The sequence below is a fragment of the Diabrotica undecimpunctata genome, chromosome 1 (genome assembly GCF_040954645.1).
Source record: "Diabrotica undecimpunctata isolate CICGRU chromosome 1, icDiaUnde3, whole genome shotgun sequence".
Taxonomy (NCBI): Eukaryota; Metazoa; Arthropoda; class Insecta; order Coleoptera; family Chrysomelidae; genus Diabrotica; species Diabrotica undecimpunctata.
This window is the reverse complement of record NC_092803.1, coordinates 155,112,844-155,140,505: the sequence shown is the minus strand read 5'-3', so window position 1 is coordinate 155,140,505 and position 27,662 is coordinate 155,112,844. Positions and strand designations below refer to the sequence as shown.

The 27,662-nt window shown below is 32.1% G+C and overlaps 1 protein-coding gene across 2 annotated transcripts in view; it reads right to left on the bottom strand.

The window, feature by feature from the left end:
- Positions 1-27,662, bottom strand: part of LOC140432405 (calcitonin receptor-like) — a 465,986-nt gene that overhangs the window by 85,076 nt on the left and 353,248 nt on the right. For both annotated transcript variants that reach the window (XM_072520283.1, XM_072520282.1), the window contains exons 5-6: positions 18,944-19,070; positions 1,712-1,932 (exon numbers count right to left, since the gene is read on the bottom strand). In XM_072520283.1, the coding sequence (XP_072376384.1) occupies positions 1,712-1,932; positions 18,944-19,070 (348 nt within the window). The remainder of the gene's footprint in view (positions 1-1,711; positions 1,933-18,943; positions 19,071-27,662) is intronic.

The window sequence follows — 27,662 nt, the reverse complement described above, 5'->3', positions numbered from 1 at the left end:
TATATATATATATATATATATATATATATATATATATATATATATATATATATCTATATATGCTTTCTGTGGTTTTCCGGGTTTAACTCTGCGTTAAATAATTTTGGTTTTGAGAAAAACCATTATTATGGTTATGGTGGACAGTGGCAAGTACGACCAAAAGGTTTCTGCTTATGGATTTATATATATGTATATATATATGTATATAAATATATATATTTTTCAAATTATTTTTTCGACCGTACTGTTTTAAATATTGATTTATAGTATCAGCAATCTGACCGATTGCTGATACTATAAATCAATAAATATATATATATATATATATATATATATATATATATATATATATATATATATAAATATATATATATATATATATATATATATATATATATATATATAAATATATATATATATATATATATATATATATATATATATATATATATATATATATATATATATATATATATACATTAGTAGCGTAAGTCAATAGCGTAATAGCGTAATCACTTGTGCTGAATGTCGTGATGTTTATGGTTTAATATTGTCACAGATGATCAAAACCATAACACAGGTTGTAATTATCTGTGATATTATCAATTTAGGTCGTTTAGCTATGCCACTATTTTTAACAAATATTTTTGAAAAACTTAATTAGAAATGATATTCTACACCTTAGTTACTAACTAATATTACTTGTAGTTTTAAAAGTAAACACCTTACCGCAAACTAGGATGAATGAGTTTTAGCTAAATAGTGTTTAATTGCAATTAGCTGTTTATACATAAAGACATCACTACAAAAATACAGTTATTTTCTACAGTAAGACTAAAGAATAGTCAATATCAAAAATACTCTAATTAAGGTTCTAACGGTTTGACCGATGTAAGTTTCTGGGCATTCGCCACAGGTGCGTTTGTATACACCACTGTGTAAGTGCTTTTTTTGGCTTCTGTGCTTCTTAATATATTGGCTTAAGTTGTTGTTTGTTCTGATAGCTGACGTTATTCTTTCCTTTTTTATGTGTTTAGCTATTTTTGTTGATAACTTGTCTGTATGTGTAATCGAGAAGAAAGTACTGGGTTTTTTCTCTGTTGGTGGAAATACTAATTTCCACCATTTTATTTATTGTCATAGCGACAGCAGATATAATAATTTATGGAATTATTTAAATATAATATGGTTTGTTGAAAATAAAAATATTAAATAAATATTAAAATTACTTTATTAAATTTTAAAAATATGATTTAAATTTTAAAAATGCAGAAAGCATAGTATGAAGCTTCGCGGTAGTCGACAGTATCACCTACTGTACCCTTTTTTAATTTTTTTTTCGTCAAGAGCTTTTTTCATATCAAATAAATCTTACGGAAATATTGCCACAATACTATTGTGATTTAAATAATTATTTTGTTTAATTTTCTGGCGTATTATTTTTGGAATATAAATTGTTTTAATAAATATATCAAGTTATAAATATTTAATAATCTTAAACAACTATATTACATGAATTGCAAAAGTATTTATGAGGACTTAAACATCTCTCATTATTTTCTTTGGAACTGTGTTTTATAGAAATGAGTCAATTATACACACAAGTTAGGTTATATATTAATTTCATAACATATACACCAACAAAAATAGTACTACAAATAGTATATAACAAATACGGTAAAAAGTTGTATCTATTTAAAATAAATCTTACCTTCTCGTGTCTCTCGTGTAAAATATCCTGATTAAATTATGTATCAACACAATGATTACCGGAACTCCCCATCCAAGACCAAAAAACCATCTCATCGTTCTTTCTTCTCTGACAAAAACTACCACTAAAGCCATATGAAGATGAAGGCCTTCGCAAAACATCCACATGTAGTTGGCTACCATGAAATATTCTTTAAATACGTGAAGAAATTGACACCATAACTGCAACAAAAATATTTTCTTGTCAAAAATATGTAAATAAAACATAATTTTCCACATTTGTTTTATTATGTATACACCTATCTAAATGGTATATATCCTAGTATCCAGTTCACGATTTAGGTAGAAACTAATTAATCCCTATCGTTTCTCGACGTTATCATAAAGAAAAACCAATCCCAAGGTTTTCATTACTCTGTTTATGGAAAACCCACCCATACCAATTGTTACTTGCATGCCAACTCTCATCATTCACATTCACAAATTAATTCAGTCATTAATACCCACGTCTCCAGATCAATACGCCTTTGCGATGATGTAAGTAGACCCGCTGAGCTCTCTAGTTTAAAACAAGCTCGTATCCAAAACAGTTACCGCGAAAATCACATCAATAGGAGCATCCACAGACATCAATCTCCCACTCAATCTCAATCCAAAGACTCAGACCCTTATCATACGAAAACTGTTCTTCGTTACAATAAAGGTTTCACTAACAAAATCGATAAAATTTTAAAATCAAGAGTGGTAAGGACAATATTTACCCTCCAATAAAAACTTTCATCTCTTGTCCGATTAATCAAAGACAACATTCCAAATGAACAGCACAGAGTTTATGAAATTCCTTGTGCAAACTACTCCCGATCCTATATAGGCTAAACAAATCGTAGGATCCAAAATAGAATTTATAAACATTTCATTGCTGTTCGCAATTACCACTCAACTTCAGCTCTAGGTCAACACATCTTCACACATGTCACAAAATTGATTTTGAAAACTCCAGAACCATAGATCCCATTTGTTCTATATGTGTCATTCTATAAACAAAAAATTATCCGAGAAGCCATAGAAATTGAAAAAATACCAAACTGTCTCAATAAAAGAGAAAATTGTCTCACAAAAAAATACCGCCCGCCACCTGTCAATCAAAATCCTACTGTCAGAAATGTTCGCGCCAACCCTCACTGCAATGCCCGCTCCAATCCCCCACTACCGCCCACGCCAACCTCCACCCAAAGCACGTCACCATCGACGGTATAAATGACCCGTCCTCTATTCTCAGCACCAGTAATGCATTGATTAATAATCAGTGTAGTAGTGTCTGGGGGCTTAGGAGACTGAGATCTAGGAAGTTCCATAGAAGTCATCGAAGGGGATGTCGTAAGCTCGGCGCTGATAATCGACGAAAACTTCTGAATTTAATATTAATTCCTGTAATAGTATTAATTTAGTTATTATTTCCTGACCGTGAATTTTTAAAAAGAAACTTTATTTTCTGGTTTTGTCGGTCTGTTGTAACTAAAAATACTCAAATATTGTTTACACGTTTCGGAAATTTGGCATTTTTAATAAGGACTTTATTTTATAAAACATTACATTATACAATTATATTTCATGTTTATACTTTTCAAAAGTTTAACATAGATTAAAAAATTGGTATCTGACATTGACAGATGACATCTGGTAGGTATCTTAAAACAGGAGTGGTTCAGGATCATATCTTAAATATCTGCCATGGTGCATTTAAAAACAACTCAATTTAATAAATTATGATACATATTAGAAAGATCTTTGATGCGAGTCTTATTATTGATAGAATTTGGAAGTTTTTTATGTGGATTATCTCGTATATGCATATTTTGTTGTAATTTTGTTCTTTTTCCAAAATCTATACATTTTCAAAATCAAAAGAAGAGAAGACCATTTCCCAGAGAATGTTTGGCTAGGGCTATTGTGTTTAATACGTTGGTCTGTACACTATGTTGGTGTGCAGAAAACTCTTCTATGCAGATATTGGTGTGTTTACCCAATATATGTTGAATTACAGTATTTACATTAGTTTTTACACATTTATTTAAAAAATAAATTGTATAAATTTCTTCAAATAAATGTAGGGTGTTTCATTTAGAAAAAATGTCAATGATTTCATAGCTTTAACAAATATAACAGAAACAATTAGATGTGCAGCAAAATAATTAAAATAAAAATAAAGGTTGACCTATTGTTGCGTTTTTTTAAAACTCTATCAGCAACAAAATTATGAATTTTATGCTTTAGCGTTACTTTTGGGACACACTATATATACGCCGTTTCATGTACAAATGTTACATGACGATTCTAAAATATTATTGAAAACAATGAGTCTAAATAAACTCAATAATGCTGGATAACATACACTTGTAACAAACTTTATTAAATTCAGTTCCTACACTAATACAATTTCTATGCCCTAGGGATTATATAACAACAAAAAGTACAAAACAACGTAGATATAATATGGTTTCCAACTTGTACCACTTGAATTATATGAGCGTTGAAATATTTTACATAACTTTAAGGGAATATGCTATGCTAACTAATTAAATTTGTTTTACAGGTAGGCTAGAATACTAACTTTTATTATGCATGTAGTCAGTTTGCATAATTTTGACTAGTTTTAGAACAATCTTTATATTGTGTCTTTTTAAGAAATTGTTGCACGATATATAACAACGAGTTTATTACAGCCGTCGCGGTTTCGCATTCAATGCTTGCAATCTTTCCAGTCATTTGCTTATACTGCTTAACTTTTATTGTACTGTCTACTTCTTATCTTCGACCAAGACTTTCTTGATCTTCCCCGCTAACATTCGCTTTGATCATTGTTTATCACTCATTCTTTCGACATAATCACACAATTTTAGCGTTTTCGTTTTTATAATTTTCATGATGTCGATGTCTATGTGTATAACCTCCCCTATTTCAATACTCTTTTCTCTATCTTTTCTAGTATATTGGCAATAGTTACGCCATAAATTCGTGTCCATTATTTTTATTTTGCATGCTTCTTTTTTATGTTTTATCCAAAGCTCTAATAATATTTACGATTTTTATTTTTTCTCTTTCTTGGCTATACAACTGTGAGTCTTGGCCGTGTTTACTATTTTTCTCCACTCTTATCGATCTTGTGCAGCAATTTCCCATTAGTGCACCCCGATCTTATATAGATCACTCTTTACTGCATCTTTTTATCTTTTTACTTAGGCGACTAATTGACCTATTGTCATCTAGCCTTTTCCAGAAGATTATATGTAGTAGTCTTGCATCATTAGATCTCAGTACAGGTTCTGCCATCGTATCCGATTTATCTTAATGTCTCGTACCATGTTTTCTTCTCCATAGAGTGTTTGGAGTTCCTGTTTATTCATCACTACGTCCCAAAGAGCGTCCGCGGGATCTTTTATTCTAAGACTAATAATTTTGTAATGTATTCGACCGTTACTTGACGGAAGTCCATTTTATTAAGCAATAAAATACTGAATTCTTTTGTTGTCAATACTTGCACAAATTTTTATTATAAATAATTATCCCTAGAGCTGTTTCGGCAGAGATCCTTTCTCGAGCTATTTTTCGTATGCGTCTAACACTTTGTAGTCTTTAAATAAATAAGTTAAGGAGGGGAGAACTGTTTGTCTCAAGTTGGTCACATTTACAAGTATATCTGTATTTCTTAATTTATTAATTTCCATAGATTCTAATAATAATAGCTAAAGACATACAAATAAACTTTGTACTTCTCGCAAACTGTGTATTTACCAAATAACACCAACCTTTACGTACCTATTCATCCATTAAATATGTAGTAACTTTAGTACGAGTATTTATCCTTATAAGATTGCCATGACTGAAATTTTTAATGGCATAAGTGAGTTAAGCTTACTGCTGGTCCAGATAAAGTTCCTAATTTTTTAATAAAAAAGTGTGTCTGTACCCTTGTAATGCCGTTTGTTATATTGTTTAATAGATCACTAGAAATGGCATGGCTTTATTGGCGCTGTTAGGGCTTTATATCTCAATCACAACATGGTTTTCATAGTAAAAGATCCACTGCAATAAACTTGGTTTGCTATCAATCTGAGGAATATTATCTTAAATGGAAAACCGTAAACAGATAGATGCAATACAAACAGATTTTTGCAACGTATTTGATCGTGTAGATCACCAAATGCTTTAGAATTTAATGCATTAGAGTATAATATACCAGCATTTCTATGTCTGATTGACCCAAAGCGTTTGACAGAGTAAGACTCAAAGATGTAATGCATTTTCTCTATAATAGAGAAGTTGCCCTAAATATTATAAAAACTATCGAAAACATCTACCAAAACAACAAAATGGAAGTCCGAATAGATGGACAACTTAGAGAGCTTATAAAAATAGGTGGCGGAATAAGACAAGGGGATTCATTAAGCCTCATGCTCTTCAATTTGATTATGGATGAAATCATCTAAAGAGTTAACAAAGAAAGAGGATACAGAATGGAAAACAAAGGAATAAAAATACTCTCTTACGCAGACGACGCAATATTGATAGCCCAAGATAAAGATAGTATGCAAAGACTGGTCCACAGATTTAACATAAGAGCAAAATAATTTAAAATGACAATCCCATCTCAGAAAACTTAAACAAAAGTAGTCAGCAAAGAACCAACCAGATGTAAAAAAAATTGATGGCATCAGTATTGAATAAGTAGTAGAAATAGAATACCTGGAAATTACACTGTCTAGCTATGGAGACCTGAACAAAGAAGTGAGAGATCAAATACAAAAAGCAAATAGACTGGCAGGATGCCTTATTAAAGCCAGTGTAAGACCAATAATGATATATACATCAGAAACAAGACCTGACACAGCCACAACGCAAAGGCTACTAGAAACGGCAGCGATGAGAATACTGCGAATAATTACAGGAAATACGCTGAAAAATAAAAAAAAAAGTAAAGACATTAGAAGAAAATGTAACTACCATTGTATAAATAAATGGACACAAAATAAAAAAAAATGGAATAACCACATAAGCAGAATGAGGGAGAACCGTGTCGTCAAAATAGCAAGAGATAAGTCACCAATCGGCAGAAGCAAGTATCGAACGACCGCGCAAAAGATGAAGTGACAACCTTCCATAGAGGTATTAACCTGCCAATGAACAAGCAGAATTGCTTATAAAGAGGAATAATAGGAAGAAAAAGAATATTTTCAATATTCCTTTCCACAGAACAACCTCTGGTATTCACAATCCTTTATATAGATACATGAGGTTATTACATAATCTCGATTTTGATATTTTCAATATAACTTTAAATCGGTTAAAAAGATCTCTATATGACAAAAAATCGTACAGCTGTAACGAACGTGCTTAAGACAATTTAATCTTGACATTCAATATTTCAAATACTTCAATCTCAGTTTTTATTTGAGAAATCTTTTAATTTCTGTGAGTGTTTTAAAATGTATTTGTACGCCATTTTTTGTAATGTTAAATTTTTTTTAGTTTACTCCTGAGGAAGCTATTAAATAAATAGCGAAATATTGAGTATCTTAGAAATTAGAAAGATTTTCATTACAGACCACTTTACCCGATAATTCAAACGTATTTATAAATTATTTTTTGTATATAATTATTATTAATTATATATATATATATATATATATATATATATATATATATATATATATATATATATATATATATATATATATCAGGCCATATCCGACACGTACTAATAGTATATGCGAGATATGCGGCATAGTTCTGACGGCGGGATAGGCAGCCGTGCGCAGTTTCAAGTTCATTCTTGTTGAAATTCTGAACCACTTGAAACAGTGCTTGAAGTTAAAGGTTATTTGTCATAGTAAAAACGTTTTTTACGGCGAGAAAAAATTGAAATTTATTGTATTGTGATATTAGATATCTGCTTAGGTAAGTACTGAAAATTAAGAATGTTGAAAGTCTCTCGAAAACCCCAAAAAGGGTTTGTGCTATATATGGCACACTATGAAGTTATGGACTCATTGATTGTTTTTGTAGATATGGATCCGAAACTCTTTGATGGTACAATGGATGCAATTATAATTCCAAATAGTACTAATAGTGAAGAATTAGATCTTTCCGATGAAACAAATGAGATGATATTGTGTCAAGTAAGTGACAATGTGGAGAGTGAAAATTTACCAAGCAATGTTAAGGAAACTGTCATTTCTGCCACATCCTCAAATTCCTCAGAATATGATACCCCTTTGTCTGAAAGAGTACGATATAAAAGAAAGAAATCTCATAATTGGGTGAAAGGAAATCTGAGAAGATCAGAAAATGATACAAAATTTACTGGTTTTGAAAATTTATGTTCTTCGATTTTGCAATTTAGAAACTCTTCAATTTTTTAAGTTTCTCTTTTCTGATAGTCTCATAGAGCATATCACAGACCAATCAAATTTATACTCAGTGCAACAACGTCCAAAAAAACCAGCTAATATAAAAAAATATGAAATAGAACAATTTATAGAAATTACTATTTACATGTCGATAATTCAACTTCCATCAACAAGATACTATTGGAATGCCAATATTAGCCACCGAACAGTTAGCGATGTGATGGACAGTAACAGATTCGAAGAAATAAAACGTGTCTTGCATTTCAATAAAAATAATGACATGATTGAAAATGATTAGCCTGGATATGACAGATTATTTAAAATTAGATCTGTTTGAGCCAAATCAAAGAACGGCTACCCATGGTCTCGAAAGAAGAATTTCTAGCTGTAGACAAACAGATTATACCAACAACAGCGCGAAGCCAGCTCAAGCAGTATAACCCAAAACAAAGTGGGGCTTCAAAAACTTTGTGAAACTTTGGAAACAGTAAGACTTCGTGTTCCTGGAGTTGTGATGCCAGCTGAGAAAGAAATGAAAAAGTGCGGCAAAGCTCATACGGTAGAGAGAAAAGCAAATATAGACAATGTAGATGTCAGTGTAGTGTCCTGGTTTGATAAAAAAATCGTTACTACAATGTCAACATAATGCTGGAAGTGAACCAAATGGGGAAAAAAAAAGAAGATTTTTCAAACAAGAAAGTATCCATAAAATGAAATCTAGTCCTAACAGTTTCCTAATCTACAACAACTACATGGAAGGTGTTTGTAGATCTCCTTGATTCCATGTTAGGACTTTATTGTATAAAAATCAGGCCGAAGAAATATTATTTACGAATATTTTTTCATTTCATTGACATGAGAGCCGTGAACTGTTGGTTATTAGCCAAAAGAGCAAAGAAATTTTATTTACCTCTTCTGGATACCAATTAAACCAATTAAACAGAACATAGTAGAAAGACCGTCAAGTAGTAGCATTCAGCAGATGTACGAGAACAAAAGAAAAAAGGGACCTACTAAAGAAATATTCCAAGAAGACATCCGTAAAGATGGGATTGATCATTTTCCTTATTAGGATGAGAGCATTAGGTCAAGATGTAAATTTCCAGGCTGTACAGGAAAAACATATATAGTGTGCACAAAATGCACAATACCGTTGTGTATTAATAAAGAAAGAAACTCTTATTTGCAGTTTCATACTGTATAGTGTATACTGTAGCTTCAAAATAGTTTGACTTTAATATTACATTGTTGCATGATGTTCCATATTTGGTACCAAAAATTTTTTTTTTTAATAAAGTTTTCCTCGTAGCTAGATTTTTTTCAATATTTTAAAAATGGAATTAAAAATTCTTATCTAAGAATTTATTTTTGACAAAAAACAAAAATTCATGCGGTAACGGGTTATAAAAATGAACCTTTATAAAATTTTATAATATATTTATGTATGTTTAATGTATCTATTTTATTGTGAACAGATAAACCCTTAATGATAAATCCTTCGAATATATAACCAACGCAATATAAAAAATAATATTAACATAATATCAAATACCGAAATAATTAATACTAATATAGTATTAGACTATCTAAAACTTTAAACAAAACAAAGCAAACAAATGTAAGTTCTTCCATTTGTAAAGTATGTAGTCTTTCCCAGCGGTTTTGGTTTAAGAATGGGTATAAAAGCATCCGAGCTTTTAATGAAAGTACGGCGGCATAAACAGAGCACTAAGGTGGGTAAGGAATGGAATTTTAAAAATTGTAACTATCTACAAACGTAAAGCAAAAATACAACAGTAGAAATTTTACCGTCAGCATGAACAATTTATTATATCGTTTACACGTAAAGCTTGACATTAGAGAACAATTTTTCAGCGTAAAAGACAGAACTGTGTGAAATAAATCAATAAAATGTATCTCTGGTTTTAAGGAGTTTAAGTATAATACATACTTAATAGAACAAACTAGAACAGAGAAAAAATCTAAAGAATTGAAATTACATCTATCCATTCCACCGTAGAGAGAACGTTCATTTAAAAGCTCACAAATTTAATATATATCCGCCTCCAAAACATATATTAACCTTCTAAACTCAATTCACAACAAAGCCCTTCGTCTTTGTATTGGCGCTTTTCGATCTAGTCCTGTAGATAATCTTTATTGCGAAGCTAACGAACCTCCTCTTTGTATAAGACGAAAACAACTGCTACTCTCTTATGCAGCATCGGTATCAGCTAACCCCTCTAATCCAGTGCATCCCTTATTTGTAATGTCCACGTATAATTTACACAATACCAATTTTTTACCACCAATAAAACCTATTCCACTAATTTTAGCACAGACACTTAATGATATCTCTCTTACACATACCCTTCCTCTTTATCTCCCTCCATCTCCTCCTTGGATCATGTCCACGCCCAAATTTAACACCTTGCTCACCAACTTCGATAAAAATAAACATCCGAAAGAGATCATTATAAATGCATTTAAAGACATTATAGATACAAATAAATACGACCTAATATTATACACGGATGCCTCAAAAAATGACACTGTTAGTAGGCTGCTCTGTTACAACCTCTCATTCACTAATTAAGTCATCACTTATACCAGACATCAGCAGCGTTCATACTGGCGAATTATTTAGTATATTGCAAGCTTTTAACCATATATCTCCACCTAATAAGCAGGTTGCCATATGCACAGATTCTTTAGCATCAATCTATTCTATCAAAAATATATTTACTGATCATCCAATCGTCCAAAAGATCCTAGACTCTTACCAAATTATCTTGTCCCAAAACATAACAGTTACCATAATCTGGCTGCCATCACATATTGGTATAGAAGGCAATGAAACTGCAGAACACTATGCTAAACTTGCTACAGCATCACCTGAAATCACCGATAAAATTCAAATTTGTAAGGACCTAAAATCATATATTAAAAGAAGAACCAGACTCCTTTGGCAGCAGCATTGGAACTCTAACCGTTCGATCTTACACGAAATACAACCGTCAATAACCAGTCAGCCTACATTTGACTATTCAGCCCTCTCAAGACGAGATCTCATTGTGATAAGACGACTTCGGATAGGACATTCAAAACTCACACACGACTACGTAATGTCCTCTAGCATCCGTCCCTCCTGTCAAATCTGCCAATCATATTTGACAATCAAACATATTCTTACTGAATGCCATCAACATTTGGCCAGAAGATTACAATACAAACTCAAAAGTGAAGTACGAGATATCCTAAACAACCCTGACCAAATAAAAGCTGTGCTACAATTCCTTAGAGATGAAAACATATCAAAAAATATAATTAGATTTTAATTTAGACATTGTATAACATATTATTATCATTCCGTATTATTGTAACATATTCTTAATGTAACACTTAATGTTTGTGTAATGAAACTTCATGTTATAGTACCTGTGTAAGTGGCCATAGTAGCCGAGCACGTTAAAATTGAAATAAATAAAAAAAAAAAATTTAAACAGTATGACAATCGTGAAACATCTTGCTGAAAATTTACGTGATGATGGAGTCAACGATATTTTCTAATAATTTAGTTAAAAATAATTGTCGTTATTGGGGTAACAGTAATCCTCATTTATTTATAGAGACACATACACAAACACCTCAGAAATTAAATGTATGGATTGGCATCTTAGGGAATCACGTTATTGAACCATTATTTGTTGAAGGAAATCTCAACGGAACAACCTACATATTTAAAGTTGTTAGCCTTTCCAACAAGACGGGGCATCCCGACATTATGATATACGCGTAAGACAATTTTTGAATCAACGTTTTCCAGAGCATTGGATTGGCAGAAGGGATAAAAGAGAGTGGTCGGCGAGATAACCAGATCTATCGCCTTTGGATGTTTTTTGTGGGGATACGTAAAATCAAAAATATACTTCACTCCGTCTGCAGATTGTGACAGAATGCCGATTAATTATTATTGACACCGGAGATATTTGAAAATGAAGGAAGAGGCTTTGAAACTAGACTGTATTTTTGTATGGAAGTCACAGGAGGTCATTTAAGACATTTAATTGGGTATATTGATAAACTTTTATGTTTTCCATATTACTGAAGTTTAACCAATAAATTAGTTAAATCCGAAATTATTTTAAAAGTTATTCTGGAAATTAAAAATAAAATAGAGTGTCGTGTAGAGAAAAAAGATAACTTTCACATAATATGCCACTCGGACACACTTATTAATTTAATGACGGTATTAGATTTTTGTTTTGGTACAGGGCAGCGACAACCGCTTATACGTATTTCGACCTCTTTAGGTCTCATCAGAACGGTATAGCCACTGCTCTGAACCAAAACAAAAATCTCTCCCGTCCTAGACATTAGTTATCAAAATAACTATATACAGACGTAACTACGCCATCTAAAAACAAAAAGAGAAATCTAACGATTTCTACCTAGCGAAACCGAATTCAAATTTTTACCACTGTGTATTCTAAAATTTGCGAAACAAACAGCTGGATAAATTACTCGGCTAGGGAGTCTAAAATTGCGTTCCAAATGCCGTTCATCCTGGTCAACATTCGTAGTGAATTCAGTTTCTGGTACTCCAAACGAAGTAAGTAATAAAACATAATGACGGTATTAGATTTTTGTTTTGATACAGGGCAGCGACAACCGCTTATACGTATTTCGACCTCTTTAGGTCTCGTCAGAACGGTATAGCCACTGCTCTGAACCAAAACAAAAATCTCTCCCATCTTAGACAATAGTTATCAAAATAACTATATACGGACGTAACTACGTCATCTAAAAACAAAAAGAGAAATCAAACGATTTCTACATAGCCGAATTCAAATTTTTACCACTGTGTTTCCTAAAATTTGCAAAACAAACAGCTGGATAAATTACTCGGCAAGGGAATCTAAAACTGCATTCCACATGCCGTTCATCCTGGTCAGAAATCGTATGATTTCTCTTTTTGTTTTTAGATGGCGTAGTTACGTCCGTATATAGTTATTTTGATAACTATTGTCTAGGACGGGAGAGATTTTTGTTTTGGTTCAGAGCAGTGGCTATACCGTTCTGACGAGACCTAAAGAGGTCGAAATACGTATAAGCAATTGTCGCTGCCCTGTATCAAAACAAAAATCTAATACCGTCATTATGTTTTATTACTTACTTCGTTTGGAGTACCAGAAACTGAATTCACTACGAATTTTCACCAGGATAAACGGCATTTGGAATGCAATTTTTGATTTCCTTGCCGAGTAATTTATCCAGCTGTTTGTTTCGCAAATTTTAGGAATCACAGTGGTAAAAAATTGAATTCGGTTTCGCTAGGTAGAAATCGTTTGATTTCTCTTTTTGTTTTATTTTTTTTAGTTCAGTTTTTTATTTTTAAGCTATAACATAATATAAGATGTTTCTATATTTTTTACTTATTTTTCGATATTTTTTTCAAATAATTACAATGAAAATATAATATATAGTCTCTCGTTTTATACCGCTCGCGGCTTTGGGAGTATAGCAGGGTAGTCTGCTATATCTAGGGCCTACGGTATACAAGGAAGGTAACATGGCCAGTGCTACGCTTCAACCGCCTATTATTACCCCTGGTTTTACCCAAGGTACTCATTTTATTCAGGCTGAGTCGACCTGGAGCCTATAGACATTTTTAAAAATGTGTAGTTGTTCTTGCCGGCAGTAGGATTCGAACTCCGGACCACCGGCATGCGAGGCAAGAATCCTACCGCTTGCGCTACGCAGGCCCTACAATGAAAATATAACCTAAACAAATTAAATATGTGTTTTTATTTCCCTATTGTGAAATGTAATTAATTAATATGTTGTAAAATACGTGATAAGGAACAATCACCATGTTTTGGGAAAACTAAAGTTTTTATTATATATCATCGTCTAAGTATTAACAATAAAAATACTATCTCCTTCACATATATTACAACCTTCAGTAAGGTTGTAAGTTGTGCTTGTTATTTACAAAAGATAGCTTTGAGAAAAGTATCTCTTGAAAAACACACTTTTTGGAGTTGAGTCCTTCTTGTATAACTACGTCCTAACTGATATTCCAAATCGCCTGTGGCTTCAACCACTGTTTCTGAGAGAACGGTTTATCCTACACAAAAAGTGCTAATAAAAATTTTTGTTAAAAATTATTTCAGTTACATTTCTTGTTGCTTGAACCATTTTTTTCTACGACCTCTAGTTACTTAGTAAATCTTGGTAGCCAAAGAGTAGGATTGGCGAACTTTTTTGAATCATTTTGTGCCCCTCAAAATTGACATTTTCAGCAAAATTGATGACCTACTATCACAATTAATTTTTCATTTTAATGGCGTCCTGAACTTGGAAATACGGTTTTTACATTTCCATAGTACGCCACTACCAATGAATATTGACGCTTTTATACTCGTTGCCACTACAAACTTGGCAGTTCTACAGTTACGGTATTTTCCCGAACTCTAGTAATACTTGAATCGCTACGAAATGGAATTGAAAACTGATTTTCGGTAAATGCAGACTTATTTACAAGTCAAGTTACTATAGACAAGTAATTCTCATTAAGTCGACGTAATTTATGCTTCTTCTTCTTCTTAACTTGCCATACACCAAAGTGCGTAGGCGACTATCTCATTACTAGAATTCTGTTTTTGGCGGCGTGACACAGCTTGCCTGTATTGTGTATTCCTGTCCATTCTTTAATATTCCTTAACCAGGATAATTGTTTGCGGCCGGCCCCTCTCCTACCTTCGATCTTCCCTTGTAGGATTAACTGTGGTATTTCATATTTTGCTTCTCTCAATATGTGCCCAAGGTAACCAATCTTGCTTTTTTTAATTAATTCAAAGAGTTCTATTTCCACGCCGGCTCTCTTAAGGACGTCATCGTTTCGAACTCTATCCACCCAAGGTATGCGCATCATTCTTCCCAATGACCACATTTCAAATGCTTCAAGTTTGTTGATAGATGTTTTTTTCAAAGTCCACGTTTCCATGCCATAAAGCAAGATGGACCATATGTAGCACTTGACCATTCTGTAGCGTATTTCGAAATTTATGTTTTGATTACATAGGAGCGGTCTGAATTTCACAAAAGCTTGTCTTGCCATTTGTATTCGGGTTTTTATCTCTTGTTGTGGATCTGATTGGTCATTGATTGTGGCGAAAAAGGTATTTAAAAGTTTTCACGCGTTTTATGCGATCGTCACCTATGCATATTATAGGGTTTTCTGGAGGGTTTCTGCTAATGACCATATATTTTGTTTTCAAAATATTGATTTTGAGGCCATATTTTTTACCTATGCTATTCACCCTATCAAGTAATAACTGCTGATCTTCCAAATTATCAGTTATAATCACTGTGTCGTTCGCATAGCGTAGGTTGCTAATTGGTATGCCGTTCACCTTAATGCCTAATTCCGTGTCTTCTAATGCTTCCGCAAATATATTTTCAACATATAAATTAAAAAGCATCGGAGAGAGTATGCAGCCTTGGCGGACACCTTTCCGGATTTCAAATTCATCCGTATATTGGTCTTGCTCAATCCTCACCTTTGCCATTTGGTTCCAGTATAGATTCTGAATAATTCTGATCTCCTTCTGGTCAATGTTGGCCCTGTGTAGTAGTTCCATCATGATATCATGTTCAACATTGTCAAATGCCTTCTCGTAGTCGATGAAGGTGAGGTAGACATCTTTTCGTTGATCTAAACAGTTTTGTATTAAGGTTTTCAAACATAAAATTGCCTCTCTTGTTCCTAGTCCTCCCTTAAAACCGAATTGTGTTGACCCGCTAAGTTCTTCTAGTATCTTGTACATTCTTAAGTGTAATATCCTAAAGAAGAGTTTCAGCAAGTGACTCATTAAACTGATTAAGCGGTGTTCATTGCATTTTGTGGCATTAGCTGTTTTTGGGATCATCACAAAGGATGACTGCAGCCATTCTCGCGGAATGTAACCAGTATCATAAATTCTATTAAACAGCTTTACCAAGATTTCGATATTCTCCTCGTCTAGTAGTTTTATTGCTTCTATATTAATTTCATCTGGAGCTGTTGCTTTATGCATCTTTGTGGTTCTAACTGCATATTCTATTTCACTTCGCATTATTGATGGCCCTGATAAGTTTTCGGAAGGAAGTTTGCGCGTTGGTTGTGTTGGTATTTCCTCATTAAAAAGTCTTTCTGCGTATTCTTTTCACGCCATTGCTATCTCCTCTTCTTACTCTATGTATTCGTTTCTGTCGTTGCGTATTCTTGTTCTGTGGTGGCTTTTGTGTATATTCGATATTTCTTTGATCTTCTTATGTAGTCCAAAACTATCTCCTTTTTCCTGCAATTGTTCTATTTCGTTGCACCTTTCCACCATCCAACATTCTTTTGCTTTCTTAATTTTCTGGCGAATTTCTTTGTGTATCTGTTTGTATTTGTCTTGATTACGTTGTTGTTTATGTTGCCTTCGCTTTACCATTAAATCAATAATTTCGTCCGTCATCCATTCGTTATGCTTTCTCTTTCTGATCTGTGTTTTAACTTCCCTGTTTACTGCCAGAATCGTTCCTTTAATACCATTGACCATCTCTTCGATATCATCATTTTGTTCTATTATTCGCATTCTTTCATTAATTTGATTTGCATAACTGTTCTTCAGATTTTCGTCTCTCATCAGTTCTCTTGTATTTATAGGCGTGCTGGTGTTTGTATTTGTTCTCTTAATTTTTGCTAGTTTTAACCTCACATCTGCTATTAGCGGATTATGATCGGATGTAATATCAGCACCTGTAATTTATGCGTATGTCGCCAAAATTTACTTTTCCGTCGGAGAAATGTGTAATCCCTAGGACCTCTTTTGCTACTCGGTGTATATAGCCTTTTATTTTTTCATACATTTCTTTTACGCCGTATCCCTGATTTCCTCCTTTGAACATAGTGAACCTTTTAATATAAGTTTGTATAAGAAGAAAATAGAATAATTTTGTAAGTCATTTAAGTTGTACCTAAGCTAATAAATTTTTTGTGTTTGATTGTCTAAGCTTTATTTTTGATGACGATATTAGCATTTTTGAACACACTGCTACTCTGATGTTACTCGATTTATATTTATCACATTTTATCCTAAATAATCCGTAAACACAATAAGGAAATTTAATCCATGTACGTTCATTCCGTTTTCTGCTTTTTTTTTAGTTAATTTTAAACTTTAATATATTAAACAAAGAGGAAATTACAAACAAAAATCTCAAAACGAAATTAGTTTCTTTAGAAGTAAAACGAAAGCTGGATATATAATCTATTTCTAAAGCAATTATAAGAAAAATTAATTAAAAAAGGTTTATTAAACTTCAGTCCATGTTAATATCTCAGGTTCAGATTTAAAATTGCTTTGCTACAGAAACTACGATGCAAGTTATATAATTACAAAATTCAATTTTATTTTTTTTCGTAAAATAAATATTTAATTCAAGTTAAATTCAAAATAAGTATCAAGATATTTTAAGCAGTTTTAATAATTAAATGAAAGCTACTATTTTAAAATTATTGCATATGATAGTTCTATAGGTGTTAATTTTACTCGGTTCGCTATTTCCAGTCCGAAATGTCTAGTGAATTTAGTAATTATTTTTTTGCGAAGTTAGTTACTTTTTGACAGACTAAAAGTGGCTGAAAATTACTATACAACCAAGCACACGTACTCATAGCCAATATTAATAGTAAACAAACTAAATAGTAAATAAAATAGAACTTTGCGAATTACCGACAATCAATATTTATTTATCTGCACCATATAATAAATAGTTATGTTAACTTATAACAACTAAAATATATTTTTCAAATATATACTACCCAAAATTTGATAGGTTTAGTATATACTTCCACTATTTAGAATAATTCTTCTTTTTTTTTAAGAAAGAAGTCTGCAATAGTAGGATACTTGAGCTATTAATACTAAGAAGTAGGAATTGTTGTGTTGTAGGTTTCCGACAATGAATCTGTCAAAATATGCCCAAGCTAAGCGAATGGAGTATATAAAAATTTCCCACCATTTTCTGTAATTATATGTATTAATTTTTAATTGGCAACAGTGAATTTTTTATCGTATTATTTCTTTGGTCCTTTCATCCCTGTTGGAATTAAGCGTTGCGGCGTTCTCTGCATTGACTGCATTCTCTTAACATAATGCAGCTATAATTAAAGTATTGTATTGTAATCTATGCAAAGTGAATACTATAAATAAGGTATTAAAAATAATACTATAAATAGTTTTATTACTAAACAAAGCACCTGGTCTAGATGAAATTTCAAACAAAGCTCTAAAATATATCTGCCAGCGAAAGCAATTGCCTTTTAAACAAACATTATAAATGCGCAACTACGGTACAAAACGCTCTTCTAAAAACGATGAAAGAAATCCCACGTTTTTATGATTCAAGAAAGGACAACACGTTTCCGCAAAACTACAGGTTGATAAGCTTACTTCCAGCAGTCATCAAGAATGTAGAAAGAGTCGTAATACTAAGCAGACTCCAATCAGAAATAAACAGGCTAGGAATAATCCCAAAAGCTTAGTTTATATTCTGAGCAGAACACTCCAGCGAACTATAACTCATACTAACAGAGTACCTAACAGCAATTAAATGCAAAAACTTGCATTTTCATTAATTAAGTTTAATTATAAATAAATAAAAAGGCAGTAGGAATAAAAAATAATAATTAAGAAGAGTAAAATGTTTACAGAGGTTCAATTCCTAAAAGATCGAGATCGCTATCAGACATCGTGTTTAGACTCGGCTTCATTAACGTACAATATACTTACAGGATTAGCGAAAGGAACTTCAGCATACGGGACTACCTCCTCATACCAGAGTATCCATACAATATTGTTTAGTATGAAGGAGATAAACAATTGGGTATGTATTCTAATTCTGGTACACTTTAAAGTCCTGCAAGAAAAAAACATATTTTACTAATAATTTACAAATAAATATACAACATAATGAAATGATTTTATATTTTAAGTTATTTATCTCATGCATACTAATATTTTGGCGAATATTTGTTGCTTATTCTTCGAAAACTGGGATAATCGTTTTTATGTAATACGTGTGATAAGTATGTATATGAGGATTTCTACAAAAATTCGCACCTTAACTGGAGCCAAATATGGTGATATTGCAATTTGCTGCCCGTACCCCGCAGTAACAATTTTTTTCTGTAGGTTAATACCAAAAAAATGTTTTCAGGTGCGAGCCTAAAAAAAGGCAAATTTAAGTTTTTTCCAACAAAAAACTGATTTGTTCGCTAAAGCTATTTCATTCTTCTAGCGAACTGCCTCGAAAAACGAGTGAAAGAGACTTCTATACTTGGAGCACACGTACATATCAGATACCAATCGCTTCGTCTTGGTCTCCAGAAGGAACTCTGACCCTTTGAAGAGCCAAGAAACACCTGCTCAAACCGTGGAAAGCGGTTATTCAGTCACTAAAATCGACGTTTTTTTTTCATTTTTTCGCGATTTTACCCGAAAATAGATTAAAAGATACCTCTATAGTTGGAGCACACATTCATATTAGGTACCAATTGCTTTGTTTTGATCCCCAGAATGAATTCTGACAATTTGAAGAACCAAGAAACACCTACTCAAAGCGTGACAAGCGGTTATTTAGTCCCTAAAATTGACGTTTTTTACATTTTTTCGCAATTTTACCAGAAAATCAAGTTAAAATGACTTCCGTAAGTGAGGTACATCTACCTATCGGAAGCTGGTGAGTTGATCCTCAGTATGTAGCCTGATCCGTCATCAAATTATAGATAGTAAATTGTAATCTAGCTGAAAACCTCCACATATTAATTTATCGTGTTTTAAGTAAGAAAATACGATTCAATTTTTTTCTTCTTTTTTTTATAACAAACTTTTTTTTGTTAGTATGAGTATTAGAACGAGATAAAAGTTAGTCAAGTAAAAAAAAATAAATACATAGAATACAATACATCAAAAATATTCTAAATTTTTTATTATTGATAGATACTATTTAACAATGGTATAAATATATTTATTCTTCAATAATTATACACTATAAAAAAGCATATAATGTTAAGTAATCTTGTGTTTAACAGAAACAATAAATATTAAAGCTCGAATAATATGAAAAAAACAAAATTTTAAGACTGTTTTAGATTCAAAAAGAAATTATATTAATTTTATAAATTATACCAAATATATCATATAATTATATTATTTTTTACATTATTTTCAATCATTTTTTCTGATTTTCACTGATATTGTACATTATTTTATTTCTAAATTTAGTTAGTTCTGGCGATTCTATTTTACATAAAACTTGAGTTGATAAAACGTTTTGTATATGCTCTGGTCGATTCAAAAAACCAAAGCCATTTTTTGTAGTTGAGAGAAATTTTGTTACAAGATTTTCGTTGTTTACCTCTTCAACTACCCCTGCGTACCATTGATCATAAATTACTACGATCCAATCGCCTTTGGAAAACTCAGTTGTCGAATGAAAGTTTGTAGCTACAATTTCGTTTTCAATCTCTATGTCGTGAGATGTAGTTGGCGCGTTTTGATTAAAGCTAACCTTATTTTGATAGTAGCGAGAGCAATGAGTAGTGTTATTAATGCAGAGTGAGCATTAAATCGCGAAAAAATGAAAAAGAAAAAAAACGTCGATTTTAGGGACTGAATAACCGCTTGCCACGCTTTGAGCAGGTGTTTCTTGGCTCTTTGAAGGGTCAGAGTTCCTTCTGGGGACCAAGACGAAGCGATTGGTACCTAATATGCATGTGTGCTCCAACTATAGAGGTATTTTTGACGTGACAACGTCTTAAATTAGGTTGTGGCTCGGAGTCATTTAAGAAAAAGTGTAACGCCCGCTCACGTCTGTTACAGTGAGTCGCCGAACGAGAGAGAGGCCCGCCGGACCGGCGAATGCCTTGCGTCTCTCTTCCACTCAAACATGATCGGTCCGCTGCGCGCAGCACTAGAGAATTAGGCGCGTTGAATCGCTAAAGTTGAAAATCATTGAAAGTATCGTCAGCTGTGTCTGTAGTGAAAATGTGGAGTGCTTAGATTCGTCATTTACAACAACTACAACAATAAAGGTAAATAATTGTACACTAATATTTCATTATCGTAAACTATGATTGATTGATTAATTGTAAGATTGACACAAAAGTTGAGAAACTGAGTTTATAGGTTATGTCATACTATTGACAAATGTTGATAGTGTTAAGTAAATTATTAGTTTAAATCACTCTGCAATCAATCGTAATTCAGTCGATTGAGAAGAAACAGCGCGTATTGCTAGTCAAACATTTAAAATAACAAATTATAACTTCTAACCTGTCAAAACAGGGCGACCAAACAAACGAACTAAACCGACCAATCACCACGCGCGGAGTTAGAATTTAACTGTGTTTAGCAAGAATTTCAAATTCCAATTTTAGTAAATGTTTTAATTTTCAACTTTACCATTTACATTTACAAATTTTAATTAATTTCAAATTTATTTAGCAAAAATTTGAACCTTCGATCTGAATAAGTGTTTTGATTTTCAAATTGATTCTTTAAAATTAAAAATATTAAAATATATATAATCAGAAGTGAACGTCACATAACATTATCCGTACTTATTATTATTTAATATGTAGGCAAATACATGTGACCATACTTGGTAGACACAATTGGAAATAGTAATTTTTTATAACTGAAAAAAATAAATATATAAAATACTGGTAGCAAACAATAACTTCAATGATCGATATCTCCGCAACTAATTGACATATCGAAAAAATTTTCAAATAAATTTTGTAGAAAATAATAAGATCAATAATATAATATAAAATAAATAATATATAAAATAATAATATAATAATATATAATATATAAAATAATATATAAAAAATATAAAATAATATATAAAATAAATATTAAATAAAATAAAAAATATTAAATTAATATTAATGATATTATTATCATTTTGACGTGACAACGTCTTAAATTAGGTTGTGGCTCGGAGTCACTCATGAAAAAGTGTAACGCCCGCTCACGTCTGTTACGATGAGTCACCGAACGAGAGAGAGGCGATGCTATTTCTCCTATCATCGTCCTATCCTCAACAAAATCACTCAAATAGAAATTAGTTAAGTTTAAGTTTACATGTACAATGTTTTAGTAAACAAAATATATTTCTATAGTTAAAATTTGTGCAATTCTTATTTTCATTAAATTCCTTGTTCCCTATTGTGCAATTTAATAATATTCATATCAATAAATATTCTACCGAGAAAAAGACGTTGTCACGTAAAATCTTCGCCCGTAAAACCGACTTTACAGGCAACCGATTTTTTTTACAAATTGATATGTCCTATATGCGGAAAAGTGGTTAGATATAATTGCAAAACGTTATCCAAAATTTGGGATTTATAAAACAATATCTTCCGGTGCCCACAGAACTTTTGTTTCAAACTTAGGTAATACTTGTCTTGACAAAACTCAATCTTCTGACTCCATCTCTTGCTTCAGCTCCACAAACCAATAATGATGTTTATGTCACTAGTTTGAGACATCTTTCCACTGCTTGCGAATGACAAGGAAATTTAAGAATTTCAAATTTATTTGAATTAGTGTCATCAATCATTTTTCTAAGTTCATCTGTTGACAATTGTTTTTTTAATCTATTTTCGGGTAAAATCGCGAAAACATGAAAAAAAAAACGTCGATTTAGGGACTGAATAACCGCTTGCCACGCTTTGAGCAGGTGTTTCTTGGTTCTTTAAAGAGTCAGAATTCATTCTGGGGACCAAGACGAAGCGATTGGTACCTGATATGTACGTGTGCTCCAAGTATAGAAGTCTCTTTCACTCGTTTTTCGAGGCAGATTGCTAGAAGAATGAAATAGCTTTAGCGAAGAAATGAGTTTTTTTTTGTAAAAAACTTAAATTTGCCTTTTTTTTTGAAGCTCGCACCTGAAAAAATGTTGTTTGGTATCAACCTACAGAAAAAAATTGTTGGTGTGGGGTACGGGCATCAAATTGCAATATCACCATATTTGGCTCCAGTTACGGTGCGAATTTTTGTAGAATTATTTATATGCACTATTACTAAATAGTGTCTATTTCATTGCCTTAACCAAGAGTCTCTTAATAAATTTAAACGATCTCGGGAGAGTACCGATCCAACACAGAGTCGGTATCCGTTAAAAAGCATTTTATTTATTTTTATGACGTTCAAATTTCTTATAAATTCATCAAATTCTTATAACATACATGTTTAACGCACTCCTGTCAGCTAGTTTCCAAAGTTGCATATGTCAGCGTTATTTACTGTATCATCTAAATTATTAATTGAATTCACGTATTTATGAATGCTAGGGAAATAAGTTTTCTACTCACAATCCGTAATAGGTTTTATTAAAGTTTGAAGTTAAAAAAGAATTGACTACGAGTTTCGCTCATTACAAACTTTTACAGCATCTTCAGACCCTCAAGAAACTAAGGTTAAAATACATATTTAAACGGATGTGCATATATAATAAAAGAAACAATTATTTAAGTAGTATAAAGGACTTAATTAATAATCAATAATGGCAACACATAGATAAAATAAAATAAAATAGAAGTATGTCCATGTGTTTTGAATTTAAACTAGATATTAAGCTATTGCGGACCAGCTTTGCTCTGATGTTAACTGTATGAGTCATTTTTAATAGAATAGTATAAAATAAATGAATGAAAATACACACATATCAATTACTATTTAACTGGGAATAAGCCACAATAAAAAACAAAATTTGTTTAATTTACTAATGTTTGTATTTTGAGAACGATTTCCGAAGTGGAAATTGAAACGTCAATAAACGTATTTTAACCTTTAATTGTGGCTTATTCCCAGTTAAATAGTAATTAATTTAAAATGCCACAAGAAAATAGCTTCAGAACAACACACATATCAGTACACGCACTGATTTAAAAGTATAACCCAAAGGAAGACCATGAAGATGGGTACACATATGCGAGCCGAACTGTTCGCGAACAGTTCGTTGAAAATATGTTTACAGCGAACTCATCGCAAACTCGTCACGATCCATGAAAAGCGACGAACTAACTAAGAACCAACTTGTGCAAAGTAACAGTATTGTTTGTATAGAAGTGAATATAATTTATTTTATTCATTTTTAATGAAAGTTTTGTGAAATATAATTTATGAAAACTTTTTTCTTTTCGCGCCTAAACGATACCAATAGGGTTATCATTTTCTGTTTACAGTCTTCTGGTGCCATGATCATTGTCAACTATTTCGCACGAAGCATCACCTTTCAAGTGTTCTCGAAAATATCCGAGTATCCTTTTGTTAGCAACGAACGAGCAACGAACGAACAGCTCGCAAGCGGTTCGTCCCGTCGTACAAATTAACTAATATAGCGTTCACAAACGGTTCGTGAACAGTTCTGCTCGCATATGTGTACCCACCTTTATGTGTACCCACCTGTATAATTTGTACGACAGGACGAACCGCTTGCGAGGTGTTCGTTCGTTGCTCGTTAGGAACCACGGCCTGTCGGTTTTTGGGACGAACACAAAGAATGTTCGGAGTTAAATTTGAACGGGGTTCGCAGGGATATTGTCTGTTCGTGTCGTCGTCGAATCGAGATTGTATGACTTGTTCCTAGTTTGAATTTAGTGCGTATTTTTCGGCATAAACCCAAGTTTTCCATGTATTTAACTTATTAACTTATATCAGAATAAGAATCCGCTTATTCTGGGATCTGAAAGACCGTGATCATTTTCGAAAAAACTTAAAAGATGATGCATGGAGCGAAATAGGTGAGAATGGACATGTCACCAGTAGATTGTAAGCTTAAAATGATAACCCTATCGGCATTGTTTTGGCGCGAAAAAAAAAAGGGCTTCACAGGTACCTGTGAAATAGGAAAGGGTGAGTTGAATAAAACAGAAATTCTGGAAGCATAAATTATATTTCACCAAATTGTGTTCCTTAAAAATGAATAAAATAAATGTATTCATTTCTACACAATCAAATCTGTTACTTCGCATAAGTTGGTTCGTCGCTTTCCATGGATCGCGATGAGTTCGCTGTAAATATATTTTGAACGAACTGTTCGCGAATAGCTCGCGAGCAGTTCGCGAATAGTTCGGCTCGCATATGTGTACCCACCTCAATAATTACCGTGGCATTGCGTTACTAAGTTGTTTATTTGTAGTGTTTACGCACATTTTATATAACCGTCTCATGTTATTGTGCACGCAATTTTCTATACTTACAGAATGTAAGTCAGGATTTCGGCCGAATAGAGGCTGTACTGAAAATGTATACACACTCTCCTCCGCTATACAAATACAGCACCGGCTTCGAAAACGTAATGTCTTTGCCGTATTCGTTGACCTCCAATGAGCATTCGATAAAGTTAACTATTCTTTACTCTGGCATAATTTGTATAATTGTGGAGTCAGTTCACGTGTTGTTGGTATATTGCAGAATTACGCGAATGCCACTACACGTGTTCGAATTAATGGCTATTATACATCGCCATTTTTCGTCGAATTAGGAGTTATCCAGAGAGAAGTATTAAATCCTCTTTTATTCTCAATATTTTTGTCTGACATAGAGTATTACTTCAAAGACAAAGGCTGGTGCGGCATCCCTACAGATAAAAATACTGAACTATACGTTGTTGTATGCAGATGACATTGTTATCCTCGCAGACTTGGAAATATATGTCAGAAATAAAGTAAATCTTTTGCATTGTTATGCCAACTTAAATCAACTAGACGTAAACACACAGAAAACTTAAATTATGCGTTTATAGAAGCAAGGACACAAGTATGTAGGTTTAGAATGTTTGTATAAAAGTCATAAAATCAATGTTTATAGTAAGTTCACCTATCTCGGTGTTGTCTTCACCTTTTCTAGTGTATTTCAAAAAATGACAGTCTCAATAACATTAAAAGCAAAACTTGCCGTCGCTTCTGTCTTACCACTTTTTACAAGAAGTAAAATCCGTGGACCCCCATAGTTCATCTTTTTGAATCCCAAGTTTTAAGTATTGCTGCTAATTATATATCAGTTTGGGGACTCCGGTATAATGACATTGTGGGGAAAATCCAATTCCAGTTTTTTAAAAAAATTTTACTTTTCCGTTTGACCATACCAGACTACGCTGTTAGATTAGAAACTAGCCGTGTTAAAATTGTATGCAACATATTTAAATGGTGCTTGAACTGGTTACTGAAAATTCTAAAAATGAATAATAATAGTCTTCCTAAGATTTGTTTTCTACGGCAATGTGCGTTTACTGCTCTTCCAGAAAAATATAATTGGACAATACAAATTAAAAATGAATTTGTCTTAATCGATGCTAAAAAACTTGGGATATACCTAGCTATTCTTCTCTAAATAAAATGAAAGCATCACTCCTAGTTAAAATTAAACAAAAACTTTAGGTCGATGATTGCACTTTAATGCAGAGATAACTTCTTTTTAACTTTTTACAACAATTTTATAGTTCTTTCCTATGCCAAAAGTTATCTTCTGTTAAATTTACCAAATAACCATATAACCCACATAATAGCTCAGTTAAAAGTTTGCAATGACCACAAATTGAAACTTACTCTTAGTGGAGCCATTTACAGTATTAGTCCAAATGAAATTTGCAGTATTTGTATTAGTAAAGAATTTGGGATAATCGAACATATTTTATTTAATTGTCCAATTTATGCATTATTTATGCATCCATGAAACCTAAAAGGGAGGACTGTTTATCCAGTTAAAATAATATTGTTCTTTCTCTTAAAAGCAATTTTTAATTTTATCTTGAATGTTGTTAAACTTAGAGCATTTATAATCAATAAATGATATAGCTCCTTTATTTTGTTTTGTAAATCTAGTAACTGTATACAGGGTGGTCTTTAAGTAATTGTACAAACGCAAACCGTAGATTCTGCACTTTAAAATATTACGATTTAAGCCAACTTGCTTAAATAAAATGTTGATATTAAGAAAGATACAGGGTGTTAAAGTGGAAATTTAAAATTTTATTTTTCGCTATAACTTTTACGTTTGTAAATATTTTTGGACTAAAATTTACAGTTAGTTGCTTTTGAGTAGAATAAATTATAATTTTATACTTACTTTATTGCAACTAATAGGGGGCGCCACATATGCCACATGCGTGGCATAAATTAGCGCTTAACTTTTTTGCTCTTTAAGTTAGCTCTATTTGTGTTAAAAGAGATTAAAGATACATTATTTTTACAAAGGTATACTTGATAGTAACCTGAAAATTTAACCGTTTTCGAGATAAATGCATTTTATAAGTCAGCTGCTCAATAATTCTTAGTTTGATATTTGTGCGGTAAAGCACTGAATACCTGAAGATAAGCATAATTCATAGTTTATTCTTATTAAAACAACTCAAAGATGATAATATAACATCACAAAATGCTTTGTTATATGTCCAATGCCTTATTGGAGAAAAGATAATTCATCTCTTTCCTTA